At 27.7% G+C, this 15,647-nt stretch overlaps 1 protein-coding gene across 1 annotated transcript; it reads right to left on the bottom strand.

Annotated features, from left to right (window-relative positions):
* Window positions 1-6,925: 6,925 nt before the first annotated feature.
* On the bottom strand, window positions 6,926-13,050 carry LOC132947555 (prostaglandin G/H synthase 1-like). Its single transcript, XM_061017858.1, has 7 exons — window positions 12,999-13,050; window positions 11,377-11,508; window positions 10,041-10,154; window positions 9,700-9,851; window positions 9,380-9,565; window positions 8,542-8,912; window positions 6,926-7,439 (listed from the first exon to the last, which is right to left on the bottom strand). The coding sequence occupies exons 1-7, from the start codon at window positions 13,048-13,050 to the stop codon at window positions 6,926-6,928; spliced, it is 1,521 nt and encodes a 506-aa protein (XP_060873841.1).
* Window positions 13,051-15,647: the final 2,597 nt, after the last annotated feature.

Below are 15,647 nucleotides of genomic sequence, written 5' to 3'. Positions count from 1 at the left end.
ATACTTAAATGAATATTAGTTTACCCGAGATCAGATAAGCTACTAAAATTGTTTTACTCAATTGACTTAAAAATGTATATATTTATTTATTATCTAAGAGTTTAAAATAATACGTATATTTTAGGCGTATATGAAATAGAAGAAACGAGATTTATTTAACTATTTAGGATTAGTTTAGCCTATATAAATTGAGTATTTATTGTGGGGGTTCCTTACAAACTAAATTACTGGAAAGTATTGGATAAATTAAAAATCAATTATTAATAAAAAGTATCATTCAAATTTGGTAAGGAGAATCCTCGTTTAAACTAAGTTACATTTTAGTTACAAACTTAATATACCGGAAAGTATATTTTAAAGGATTTTATGATATATTAAAATAAAAAAATACCTTTATTTAAATAAATATTATACTTAAATTCCACAGTTTTAATAAAATGCATACTTAAATGAATATTAGTTTAACTGAGATCAGATAATCTACTAAAATTGTTTTACTCAATTGACTTAAAAATGTATATATTTATATGTTTAAATAAAATGTATAATTCAAATTTGGTAAGGAGAATCATTGTTTTAACTAAGTTACATTTTAGTTACAAACTTAATATATCGGAAAAAAATTTTAAAGGATTATATGATAGAATAAAATAAAAAAATACCTTTATTTGAATAAATATTATAATTAAATTCCACAGTTTTAATAAAATTCATACTTAAATGAATATTAGTTTACCCGAGATCAGATAAGCTACTAAAATTGTTTTACTCAATTGACTTAAAAATGTATATATTTATTTATTATCTAAGAGTTTAAAATAATACGTATATTTTAGGCGTATATGAAATAGAAGAAACGAGATTTATTTATATATATATATATTTATTTATTATCTAAGAGTTTAAAATAATACGTATATTTTAGGCGTATATGAAATAGAAGAAACGAGATTTATTTAACTATTTAGGATTAGTTTAGCCTATATAAATTGAGTAAATATCGTGGGGTTTCTTAACAAACTAAATTACTGGAAAGTATTGGATAAATTAAAAATCGATATTTAAGTAAAATGTATAATTCAAATTCGGTAAGGAGAATCATTGTTTAAACTAAGTTACATTTTAGTTACAAACTTAATATACCGGAAAGTATATTTTAAAGGATTTTATGATAGATTAAAATAAAATAATACCTTTATTTGAATAAATATTAATATAATTAAATTCCACAGTTTTAATAAAATTCATACTTAAATGAATATTAGTTTACCTGAGATTAGATACAATACTAAAATTGCTTTATTTAATTTACTTAAAAATGTATATATATATTTATTATCTAAGAGTTTAAAATAATACGTATATTTTAGGCGTATATGAAATAGAAGAAACGAGATTTATTTTACTATTTAGGATTAGTTTAACCTTTATAAATTGAGTAAATATTGTGGGGTTTCTTAACAAACTAAATTACTGAAAAGTATTGGATAAATTAAAAATCAATATTTAAGCAAAATGTATAATTCAAATTCGGTAAGGAGAATCATTCTTTAAACTAAGTTACATTTTAGTTACAAATTTAATATACCGGAAAGTATATTTTAAAGGATTTTTTGATAGAATAAAATAAATAAATACCTTTAATTAAATAAATATTATAATTAAATTCCACAGTTTTAATAAAATTCATACTTAAATGAATATTAGTTTACCCGAGATCAGATAAGCTACTAAAATTGTTTTACTCAATTGACTTAAAAATGTATATATTTATTTATTATCTAAGAGTTTAAAATAATACGTATATTTTAGGCGTATATGAAATAGAAGAAACGAGATTTATTTAACTATTTAGGATTAGTTTAGCCTATATAAATTGAGTATTTATTGTGGGGGTTCCTTACAAACTAAATTACTGGAAAGTATTGGATAAATTAAAAATCAATTATTAATAAAAAGTATCATTCAAATTTGGTAAGGAGAATCCTCGTTTAAACTAAGTTACATTTTAGTTACAAACTTAATATACCGGAAAGTATATTTTAAAGGATTTTATGATATATTAAAATAAAAAAATACCTTTATTTAAATAAATATTATACTTAAATTCCACAGTTTTAATAAAATGCATACTTAAATGAATATTAGTTTAACTGAGATCAGATAAGCTACTAAAATTGTTTTACTCAATTGACTTAAAAATGTATATATTTATATGTTTAAATAAAATGTATAATTCAAATTTGGTAAGGAGAATCATTGTTTTAACTAAGTTACATTTTAGTTACAAACTTAATATACCGGAAAGTATATTTTAAAGGATTTTATGATAGATTAAAATAAAATAATACCTTTATTTAAATAAATATTATACTTAAATTCCACAGTTTTAATAAAATGCATACTTAAATGAATATTAGTTTAACTGAGCTCAGATACGCTACTAAAATTGTTTTATTCAATTGACTTAAAAATGTATATATATTTATTATCTAAGAGAATCTAAAAATGTATATATATTTAAAAAATTAGGATTAGTTTAACCTCTTTAATTTAGGAAATATTTGTGGGTGTTTTAACAAATTTAATACACCGGAAAGTATATTTTAAGGATTTTATGATAGGATAAATTAATTAAATATCTTTATTTAATTAAAAATTATAATAAATTTCCACAGAGGTAATACAATTCATACATAAATGGATATTATTTTATTTAAAGTTATGATTTGTTATTTTACTAAAAATTTTTCAATTTGGTTTACTTAATGTGTATTACTTTAATCAATAAATTAAAAAAAAAACTGTATTATGTTTTTTTTATAAGAGAAAAGGGTTTTATAATGGAAAAATTCGGATTAATTTGCGAAATAGTTCTTACGAAAGATAATGTGCAGATTTATATTTTCTAGTTAACTACTCAATTAATTATCCTAGAATTCTGAAATTTGGTTTCAAATGAAAGTTTTTTTTCGAAAATATGTTAATCAAATTTTGAAATTGGTGTGTTTTATCATACTTCATATACCGGAAAGTATATTTTAAAGGATTTTTTGATAGAATAAAATAAATAAATACCTTTAATTAAATAAATATTATAATTAAATTCCACAGTTTTAATAAAATTAATACTTAAATGAATATTAGTTTACCCGAGATCAGATAAGCTACTAAATTTGTTTTACTCAATTGACTTAAAAATGTATAATTAGATACAGTCTTAAAATTCTAAACAATATGTATATTTTAGGCGTATTAAAAATAGAAGAAACAAATTTTATTTTAACAATTTATTATTAGTTTAACCTCTTTAACTAAGAAAATATTGTGGGGTTTTAAACGAAATAAAAATAATGGAAATTATATTTAATGTATTTTTAGTTCCTATAGGTAAATTAAAAATAAATATTTAAATAAAATTTTTAATTTAAATTTGGTATAAAGCATTATTATTAAATTTATTTTATTTAAAGCTCAGGTCTTGTATTTTACTAAAAATTGTTCAAATTTGTGAACTAAAAAATGTATTGTTGTGATCTAAAAATTAAAAAAATAGCTGTATAATATTTCTCTTATAAGAGAAAACGGTTTTATAATTAAAAATTTGGGATTAATTTGCGAAATATTTCTTACAAAAGATAATGTGTAGACATGTATTTTCTAGTTATCTACTCGAGTAATTGTCCTAACATTCTGAAATTTGTGTTTAAATGATAGTGTTTTCGAAAATTTGTTAAACATCCACCAATTTCAATACTTGTTTTACAAATTTTCGAAAACACACTATCATTTGAAGCCAAATTTCAGAATGTTAGGATAATGAATTGAGTAGTTAACTAGAAAATATATATCTGCACATTATCTTTTGTAAGAACTATTTCACAAATTAATCCGAAATTTTCCATTATAAAACCCTTTTCTCTTATAAGAGAAATATAATAGTTTTTTTAAATTTTTTGATTATAGCAGTACACTTTAAGTACACCAAATTGAACAATTTTTAGTAAAATATCAAATCTGAGCTTTAAACAATATAAATTTAATAATTATGCTTTATACCAAATTTAAATTATATATTTTATTTAAATATTTATTTTTAATTGACCTATAGGTACTAAAAATCAATTATATATAATTTCCATTATTTTTATTTTGTTTAAAAACCCCACAATATTACCTCAGTTAAAGAGGTTAAACTAATCATAAATTGTTAAATAAAACTTGTTTCCTCTATTTCTAATACGCCTAAAATAAACCTATTGTTTAAAATTTTAAGACTTTATCTAATTATACATTTTTTAGTAAATTAATAAAACAATTTTGGTTGTGTATCTAATCTCAGCTTTAAATAAAATAATATTCATTTAAATATGAATTTTATTACCTTTGTGGAATTTAATTATAATGTTAACTTAAATAAAGGTACATAATTTATTTATTCTATCATAAAATCCTTAAAATATACTTTCCGGTATATTAAGTTTGTTAAAACACTCACCAATTTCAATATTTGATTAACATATTTTCGAAAACACACTATCATTGAAAGCCAAATTTCAGAATGTTAGGACAATTAATTGAGTAGTTAACTAGAAAATATATTTCTACACATTAACTTTTGGAAGAAATATTTCGCGAATTAAACCGAAATTTGCCATTATAAAACCCTTTTTTCTTATAAGAGAAATATTGTACATTTTAAGTAAACCAAATTGAACAATTTTTAGTAAAATATTAAATCTTTACTTTAAATAAAATAATATCCATTTAAGTATGAATTTTATTACCTCTGTGGAAATGTATTATAATTTTTACTTAAATAAAGATATTTCATTTATTTGTTCTATCATAAAATCCTTAAAATATACTTTTTGGTGTGTTAGGTTTGTTAAAACACCCACCAATATTTCCTCAATTAAATAGGTTAAACTAATCCTAGATTTTTAAGTATATATACATTTTTAAGTAAATTGAATAGAACAATTTTAGTAGCATATCTAATCTCAGGTAAACTAGTATTCATTTAAGTATGAATTTTATTAAAACTGTGGAATTTAATTATAATATTTATTTAAATAAAGGTATTTTTTTTATATTATTCTATCATAAAATCCTTTAAAATATACTTTCCGGTATTTTTAAAACACTCACCAATTTCAATATTTGTTTGACAAATTTTCGACAACATGTTATCATTTGAAGCCAAATTTCAGAATGTTAGGACAATTACTTGAGTAGTTAACTAGAAATTATATGTCTACACATTATCTTTTGTAAGAAATATTTCGCAAATTAATCCCAAATTTTCAATTATAAAACCGTTTTCTCTTATAAGAGAAATATTATACAGCTATTTTTTTAATTATTAGATTATTACAATACATTTTTTAGTAAACAAATTTGAACAATTTATGGTAAAATATCAAAGCTGAGCTTTAAATAAAATAAATTTAATTATATTGCTTTATACCAAATTTTAATTTTTAATTTTATTTAAATATTAATTTTAATTGAGGTACTAAAAATCCATTATATATAATTTCCATTATGTTTATTTAGTTTAAAAACCCCTCAATTTTTCCTCAGTTAAAGAGGTTAAACTCATCATAAATTGTTAAATAAAACTTGTTTCCTCTATTTCTAATACGCCCAAAATATACCTATTGTTTAAAATTTTTAGACCGTATATAATTATACATTTTTTAGTAAATTAATAAAACAATTTTAGTAGTGTATCTAATCTCAGCTTTAAATAAAATAATATTCAATTAAATATAAATTGTATTACCTCTGTGGAATTTAATTATAATTTTTACTTAAATAAAGGTATATAATTTATTTATTCTATCATAAAATCCTTAAAATATACTTTCCGGTATATCAAGTTTGTTAAAACACTCACCAATTTCAATATTTGATTAGCAAATGTTTGAAAATACACCCTATTATTTTATATTTATTTCAGAAGGTTAGGACAATTTCCTGAGTATCTATAATAAAATAATAATATAAAGAACAAATGTCCATCAAGTAAAAAAAATTAAACTATAAATTTCCATTAAATATTAATGCTAACAAAGGTTACATGGATAAAAATGGTTCAATCCAAATAAATAATTATTAGAGCCAAAATATTACTAAAACCTACTATAATATACAAAATAATTATCAAGTAAAACCCAATGAAATTGTTTGAGCTCGTTTAACAATATAACAACAAATGAATTATAATTTTATAGTTACTCACAATATGTTGATTCGTTGACTTTCCAGTTGCTACCTGTTTATCTTAATACAAGTATACAAGTTGACAAGATAGTGTTATAAAGCCAAAATAATTTAACATCACAATAAAATCAAAATAAAATATTTTATAATAAATAAACTTAGCGCTTGTGCATGATATTAATTAATTAAGTTGGTGAATTGCAACTGCAATTTAATAAAGAGAAGTGGTGACTTTTACACAATTGAAATAAAAAAATATTAAAGCGTTTTGATTTGCGCCAATTTTATTCAAATAATAAGAAGAAAACAAGAAGAAAAACTCTTTGCTTTGAACGCAAATTTGTCTAGAAAAATATAATGGTAAAACACAAGGCAAATGAATATAAATACAATAAAAAGAAACAACTATTTTATAATAATTTAGTCTTTTATGGACCTAAAAATAAGAAGAACGCTTCAAACAAATAAGCAATAGCTTAAGGAGGTTTGCAAAAACAAGCATTATAACCTTAATTGAACATTGTAAATAAATGAATAATATGGGTTATAATAATGATGGAATAATACTAACGTACACATTAGCGAATACGGTTAAATTAAAAAAAAAATTATGTTTGGCTTGATGACGGCGCGCCAGAAATATGAAGACTAATATTTTAATCAGTCTTACAGTAATGATATTATATTAGAAATGTACTTATTTCGCGTAACGATGATTTTTTAACTCGTCGCAATTGTCCACGTTTCGACACACCAACGACTCTAAACTGGTTGACTTCACCAACTTAAAAAATTCGACTCCACCGAACGTGTCCGGTGTCCACGATTGTTTGGTGGTAAGACTATTTGTCAATATTGCGTTAATGATAAAACTGTTAGACAAGACTTTGGCCGTGGGTAGAACTCCGGAACTGGATTTTTCCGTCAACACGCCGGTTAACAACTCCACCTTCTCCACGGTACTATACAATTTTTCCAATTCAGTTGCGGTTTCGACGTTTCCGGTCAGATCGAAAAAGCTGTTGTAAGCGGGCAGCCCTAACCGTCTTCTGTAGTTATTGAAACTCTGTAAACATTGTTCTCTCGAGAGTGTCATAAGTGTCTTGGTAAGCCGTTCCGTCAAGGGGCCGTCATCGTGGGCCTTGACAATACGCATCTTTGAACTCATCATTAATTGCAGGGAGTCTTTTAAATCAGCTTCAGAAACTCGACTAAAAGTATAGTAAAAACGAATCGTATACACGTATAATAATATAATAATATGTGAATATCGTTGAAACCGTTTATATTTCTGAAACTATAGTCTTCCGGGGACTAGAACAGTTTTCCGCATGTTTAGTTTCACTTCCCTAGCGTACCTCTATAATTTCTGGTCACCATCTAGATTCTAGAGTTATATAAAACGGGTACCTACTAGTTGATGATTATAATTTATAATAATATCATAGTTTGAAACGTATTATATTTTCATAAATCATAACGTATTCTTTAAAAAAACATATTATATGTATCATTAGTTGAACGATGTGGTTATATTATGCAGGTACAACAGACGTACAGTATCCACGAATGCTATGTAAGATTGCGTAGGATCTCAAGTTTGGCCGATGGAGAGCGTCTATAATATGCTTGTCATTGTTAAATTAAATGCGTCTTAAGGATGTAAGTGCTGGTTTTTCCATTTATTCGCAATTCAATAAAAATCAAAAATTATATCTATATTTTAGTTGCTAAATTACTTCAGGCGAAAAAATTTCACGCATTATTTATACGTCGAAATTTGATAATTTGTTATTTATCTGAAAGATAATTTTATCTGGGATCAAAGCCCGAATTTTCATTTTACTTTAAACAGTGCTGGACAAACACGTTTGAAAAACAACAAATATTGTGCATTATTCAAATGCTTATTTTAGCTTCTATAATATTATAGCTTTGAAAATTGGGTTTTGATCGAGAAGTTTTGAACATTCCAGAATGTTCTCTTATTTTAAATAATAAACACATAATTAACGAAATCCTTCTAATTAACAGGACGGATGAGTATTGCCCGTAAGACATATGTTTTTGTATACTAAAAACGCATCGGCCCCGAAGTCCTTAGCTTAAATCATTAACTACCGTGTTGGAACCTGCAAATATAGTTTTTTATACACTATATTATATACCATATTATAATATGGCTATACATGCACCCTGTTCGGGCTGCTCTGTAAATCACTGATCACAAATATAATATTCGTAAGGGCCAAAATCTAACGTGGACGTTTCTTAAGTTATTATTGGTGTATCCATAAAAAGTCTCAGACTGACCTGGTGTTACTATAGGGCGTCAAATTCGATGAGCTGTATTGTAATTTTTCCGGCAAATTTGAAACAGCCATCGTCAAATACAGTTCAATAGGCTTGCCGGAACAACGGATGTTTTCCATTCGATGGTGGTACACTTCCGGTCTGAGTTCCACATTTAGAATTTCAGTCATCATTATATTCATCATTTGACCGATTATAATCTTCCTGGCCTTATTATACAGTTCTTTGTGTGTCCACAACGGCCACTTCTGTGACAACTGGTCGCACACTCGGTTGTGTTCACGTACCCAGAGGATCGACAGTACGTGAAGCATTGTGCCGGTGCTCAACGTCTCGATCCGTGTGAATTGCCGGGCGATCATTCTACTGGGCTATTTTACAAATCATCCATGATGTCATTAATTGAAATGATTGCAAAATACAAAGTTTTTGGAGAAATAGTATTTTTTATCGTTACTTTTTAAAATTTATTTACTTTCATAAACGACGGCATACAAAAAATATTTTTACCGGGCATTTTGATGTATTAAAATTAAATTTCGAACGAGTACCTACAGACGTACGTCGTACAGTTAATTTGTTTAAAGTATTAATAGTTAAATTATCGGATTGGCAATATTGTGGTAAACTGATATTTTACGGGGTAGGTATCTACACTTGCAATTCGTCCATTAAATAAACATTAAAATATACTCATAGGTAATAAGTGAAGAAATAGTTCAGTTTCGGTATTATAATTTAAAACGTACCTATATGTATATTATGTTGTCATTGAGAAAAGTAAAAATTAAACTTTTATCCAACAGTTTTGTTTTATGTAAAAAAAAGTCTTTCTCACCCACGACCTGTCGATCGAAATGCCTTTTGTCAACGCCTTTATGTATACATCTAAGTATGGTGCGAACGCATGGTTCGTCACAAAATGTTTGTAATTAATTTCCCTTGTCTTGAGCTTAGCGCCGGAAAACGATCTCATCGACCTCTCCGGCGCAGCGTCACTGCCGTACAGTTGGGAACCCGTTACCTATAATATGAAGTGCGGACAATACAATATTATTAATATTCAATGTAAGTTTTTTAGTGGTAAGTACGTCTGATCGCTTTAAACGCTCTCGTGTCATAATGTATTATTGTAATTTATAGATATTAGCTACTAACCGTCAAGTTCGAATTTGCGTCGGAAAATTGCAAAACGAAATATTGGTAGAACGCGTCCAACAGTAAATTTCTATTCTTCCGACCCGGTATGAACTGACCGGGTTTCTGTTTGAGGATTTTGCTGTAAAGTGTTTCCAGCGGCGGTAAAGTTTCTGAAAAAATTAATTTTCTGAATTCCCTTTTAACCCAGTGTTAATAACTGCATGTTAGAATATGACGATATATTTCGTCGATAACAGACAATACGCAGTTTTACCTCGTTTATGTGAATATGTATTTTATTTTATATTATTATAATAAAATAATGATTATATGTATAGTAGTGAGGCATAAATATTTACTGTCGTTCGCACAGCATTCCAGTGGACATGCTGGAGGCAATATTCTGGGACCGTATCCACCGTTGTTGGCACCAGCGAACACGTTTTCTAATCTTTCCACAGCACTTTGATGGACTAATCAAAAAAATATATAATATATATATTATATCATGCTATTAAAATACGCTTAGTATTATTTATTATTTATACAACTGCTGACATCTATATAAACATTAAAAAATGTCCCTAATCATAATACATAATATTTAAAAATTATATCGAGTTCCTGTAGGAATTTGTTTTTAATTTATGTTGTTAAAATATAATATCATACTATATTAATTAATATAATTTAAATAATTTAAAGGGCACCCACTTAGTATATATAATAATATAATATTATATAAATACAGTGAAACCCCTGAAAATTTGTTGTCCACTTATAGAAAGTTTGTAGTTTGTTCCAAAAAAAACTGAGCTATTTAGGAGGGGTGGGGTGGTGTTCATTAAGGAATGTTTTACTGTCTATATATTTCATTAGCTGAAAATAAACTTAATTTATTATATTGTAACTTTAACTTACAATTGTAAATGGTTTTCAGCTGGAATCCCGAAGTGAACGGAAAAATGCTCCACCACATCGTCGGCCTGCCTCTACTGACTTCCGAGTTTCCAAGGCGAAACAGTGATATTATACGTGACATAAACGACTCGGGTATCTCTGAGGTTGGAAAAAAATGTCATGACAAATATAAGGTTTACACTATTGAGCATTATATTATCATATTAGTAAAATTATCTATACATCGCCAAATTCATCTTAAATTTAATACAAATTGGTACACGGTCTAATATTAATTTTATAGTTACGCCACCTAACTCAGTCACGAATTCTAGTTCTAGGCTAGAAAAAATACTCGATATTTTAGCAGATTTAACAAAAAATTAATGGGGCTTTCATAGTTTATCAAATGTAATTGCTAAAGTAATAAATTAACTGTACATTTTATTTATTCCTTTATTTTTATATGCGTATAATATATTAAATAAATAATTTGTTAAATTCTTATCGCATTTTTACGTATTTTATGATTGGTTTTTCGTTGTGTATGTTTTCGAGTGTAATTTTTTCCATCCTAACAGGCTACAGAATTTAATATTTAAATTTACTATATTTTTTTTATCAGTATGAGTAAATAACGATACTTTGTTTCAATATTTTGTAGGTAACGATATTTATTAGTTTTCTATTCGATACCCAGTTAAAGTATCGACAAAAATGTTGCGATATAACAAACCTACCTGAATTAATAGTAATAATATATAATTTAATAAACCATCGCGCTATAGAACTCACGGCAGTGTTCGCCAACGTAGTCTGAAGTGCACCAGCACGATAATCCATTTTCCTTGCTGTACATTCTGATTCCGCCGTTCTCACACTTAAAACTGTCTATCTCTTTGCAATATCCGAGTCGTCTCTGGTGGTCTAATTTTTTATTTTATTATTAAACGCCATACGGTATTAAGTTATAATAATAACGATAACAATATGATTCGCGAGGAGGTCTCAAACATCTGATTAAACGGGAGGCCAAATAATTAATGAGCCTAGTTCACCTAATTCCTAATAACTAACTCGTTGGTTAGTGGTTACCGAATTTTCCCGGGGAATTATGCAGTGTATAATAATTAATACATATAAGATAGTCCACTCGTATTTGGAACGTTCTGCAGATAACGAGAAATGGGTATACCTAAACGAGAAGAAATTTAGATTGACTGCAGCAGTATAATCAAATATGTATCAAAAACAGTCAGGAAACGTTCGTAACAATATTGTATACTGTCCGGGAGGGTTTGTCTCCTTAGAACGGTTGGGAAAACTCACTTATTTTATTATATTCCAGAACGACTATCACACTTATAACCATGAAGACAATGATACTCCAAACACGTTTGTCCCCTGAAAAACAAAGAGACGTATTAAGTTTTACATAATATTACAACGGAGACAATACTACACGGTCTCGGTCACGCGAAATTTAAAACACCCCATCATTAAACCATATCATTATGAAGATGTCACTATGTCAGAACACTATTGGTTTTCTCTCTCTCTGATCCACACGCAACATACCAAATATTTTACGTTAAGCAGAACGATCTCTGTTTTATTACATTTAATATTATAGTGAATTCACCTGTTGCCAAATTCTAAGTTAAGAACAACAGTTGTGTCCATATGGCGTTGGCTATTTTATGATATTTTAGTTTATATACTATGTGAGTTATGATCGTTTAAATTGTATAAGAATTACAACACCGCTGAAAAGCCAACGCAGGGACACGGGTAATGTTCTTAGCTAAGAGTATGATAATAAGTGAAGTCAATCCAATATTATAAGTAACAATACACGGGGTTGCTTCTAGTGAACGTAAATTTTCTGTGTTGCGCATGGGTCAGCGAGAGAAAACATACGTGTTACCCTGACATCCCTTTAATTCACGACGAGGACACGAACCCGCGGTCTTGTCTATAGATAATATTATATTCGTGATATTGTGATAAAATCTATTCGCGAGCAGACCGCCTCTTGTTACGGTCATACAGCGACAAGACCCCGGGTCTAGCGTTTTTTTGCTGACATCAATGACCACGCGTTGACACGTCATGACGGATACAATTTCGAAGGTGCATTAATTGTCACACGAGGTCTTTAAAACTCCGTGCGACAAAAGCCTAGTCCATGGTTTCGGCGCACAGCATTTGAAACACCCCGTATACGAGAGCATTGCTTAAATCACGGCTAGACCACGGTCGTAGCTGTACATACGTATTATGCTCACGAATACATACTATTATATTATTCGTCTAAAGACAAACTCGTGACTACTATATTATTATCAGTTGCACTTCGGTATCGCCACATATTGTTAGAAAACGCCATTATATTAAAATGTTCAATAGGTATTTACCGATAGCCAACGCAAATTTCTTCCAAAAATTCTTCACAAAAACACGAACCATGTTCCAATATTTCTGATAATCAGGCGTTTGTACCATAATAAGAGTTGCAACTGAAACGTAAAATCAGGTTAAATTGCGTAAAACCCCGGCGAGGTCGCAGCTATAATATATTATACGTATTACGCATGCGCGCACACATTATTTGCAAGCAGGCTTCTTATTCGCTTGTCAAACTCGTGACTATATTATTAGCAAGGTGTTACTGTCTATATATTTTATTATCATTTGAAAATATTATATTAAAATGTTCAATAGGTACTTACCGCAAAACTCTACGATTGGGTCCAAAAACTTTGCAGAAATATTAACCATAATTAAATCTGTACGCAGACAATAATTAACTCTTCTATTAAAAGAAACAACTGATGCGTGATTACACAAAAGATACAATAAACCATGTGATTCAATTATAAACACACTCGTTGCCATGTAACAACATCTATCTATATGACTATATTATTATATAAAAAAACAGGTGGTAGATGTCGCTCTGCTGTACAGTAGGTTCAGAGTGGGTGGGTCAATGTATAATGGATTGTATTAAGCTTGAATTCAAGGATATAATATCATTGTATAAGAAAAACGATTCTGAGCAAAAACGGTGGGTCAGTCTGGTTTTTTTAAATTGTTATTATTTATTATAGCCTTTAAGTAGAATTAATATTATAATATTATTATTATTTTTTAGTCGTTGCTACAGTGATAAACAAATCGTTGGAAATTAAAACCTTTTTTAAGCGGTTTTTCGTAATTTGTCAGAAGTTTTTCCCGTGGCATCAAATAACTATTGAGAAAATCGAAAAATGACCTCTTTAAAGTATCATCTTGATCCAATTTGCTAAAGATAAGGTACCTACTATATGTTAAAATCATGGGGATTTTAATTTATAACGCTTTGTTTTTGCCAGAGCAACGAATAAAAAATAATAATAATATTATAATATTAATTCAAGTTTAATACAATCCATTATACATTGTCCCACTTGTAACCTAACCTACTGTACAACAGAGCGACATCCACGTACCCGCTTTTCATTGATTTGAATTATTATTTTTCGTCAATAAATATATATATAAATAAATGTTCGTGTGTAGATTAGACCTCTGGGAAAAAGATAGGTTAATTTAAAAAAGGTTAAATTTGGTTTTTTTTTATTCATCGGATTTTAATACGGTTAGGTTAAATTAGGATTTTGTATTAATTAATTATATTAATCCATCGTAGGTGGAATTTAGTAAAAACGACAAACTTGGTATAACTGTGATACTCTAGATCTAATTCATACACTTTCGTACAAACAGCACGGGGTCCGCGATCTACCACAGGTTAGGTTAGGTTCCTGTTAATATACTGCTGCGAACCAGAATTTTTATTCTGGTCAACAGAAAAGTTAAGACAAATTTTGAACACTATGGTGTATGCATACACCGAATATTAAATAATGAATTGAACAAAGTTTGAGTCATATAGAGTTGGTACATTTAACGGGCAACAAAGTGCACGGGATCAGCTATTTTTAATAAAAATATATTTATCAATAATACCGCTAGAAACATTTCAATACGTTTTCATTAACCGTTTTTTTTATTTACTTGCCGATCACATTAAACAATATAATTTGAATAAAAAATTATACATATCATCGTCCGAAGGCAAAATAAACAACCAATCTACACGGGCGAAGCTGTTACGGGCCGGCTAGTTTATATATATATAAATTAATGTTTGTGTGTAGATTAGACCTGTGGAAAGAAGATAGGCTAATTTAAAAAGGGTTTAATCTGGTTTTTTTATTCATCGGATTTTAGTACGGTAAGTATTAGGTTAGGATTTGGTATTAATTGATTATATTAATCCACCGTAGGCGCAATTAAGTAAAAATGACAAAATTGGTATAACTTTGATACTTAAGAGTTAAATCATACACTTACGTACAAACAGCACGGGCTCTACCGCAGGTAGATTGCCTACCTGATAATATACTGTTATGGGCCACAGAAAAGTTATGATAAATTTTGAACACTATACACCGAATGTTAAATAACGAATTGAACAAAGTTGGAGTCATACTATAGAGTTGATAATATATATTTAACGGACAACAAAGTGCGCGGGATCGGCTAGTACCTATAATATAATAGTTGTATTATACTTGTATAATATATCCCAACAATAAAAATAGCGAATACCTACGATTTAATTATAAATTATGTTTGGCTCGATGACGGAGCGCCAGAAATAGTCCTAGTATTATATTAGAGATTATACTTTTCTAGAATATATCTTGCATTTAAATGGAAATTTCAAGAGTTTAATAAATTGGACTTATTATAAAGTATTCGTGAGATTTACCATGTATTTTTAATGGGTCGGTACTTCAAGGATATCTTATTGAAAATGTACTCTGCTGTAGGATGTATCGATTCTTCAAAGTGAAATGTCATGGGACTTTTGAGATGTGCAAAAGATTTTATTTGAAATTTCACAGAAATTATGAAAACTGTCTAGGATTTTATAGGAAAATTAGTTTTTGAGAAATGTCATAAATTAAATAAGAATTGTTAAGTATTTTATGATAAATGCATGTTACTCTGTG

Source organism: Metopolophium dirhodum, chromosome 6, assembly GCF_019925205.1.
Source record: "Metopolophium dirhodum isolate CAU chromosome 6, ASM1992520v1, whole genome shotgun sequence".
NCBI lineage: Eukaryota > Metazoa > Arthropoda > Insecta > Hemiptera > Aphididae > Metopolophium > Metopolophium dirhodum.
This window is presented reverse-complemented; position numbering and strand designations above follow the sequence as displayed.

Coding starts and splice junctions, on each gene's coding strand:
- LOC132947555 (XM_061017858.1), bottom strand. CDS start 13,050: ATGGTTCGTGTTTTTGTGAAGAATTTTTGGAAGAAATTTGCGTTGGCT. Junction 9,852..10,040: donor GGAATGCTGTGCGAACGACA/GTAAATATTTAT, acceptor TAATTTTTTCAG/AAACTTTACCGCCGCTGGAA. Junction 7,440..8,541: donor ACGCCCTATAGTAACACCAG/GTCAGTCTGAGA, acceptor CTATACTTTTAG/TCGAGTTTCTGAAGCTGATT.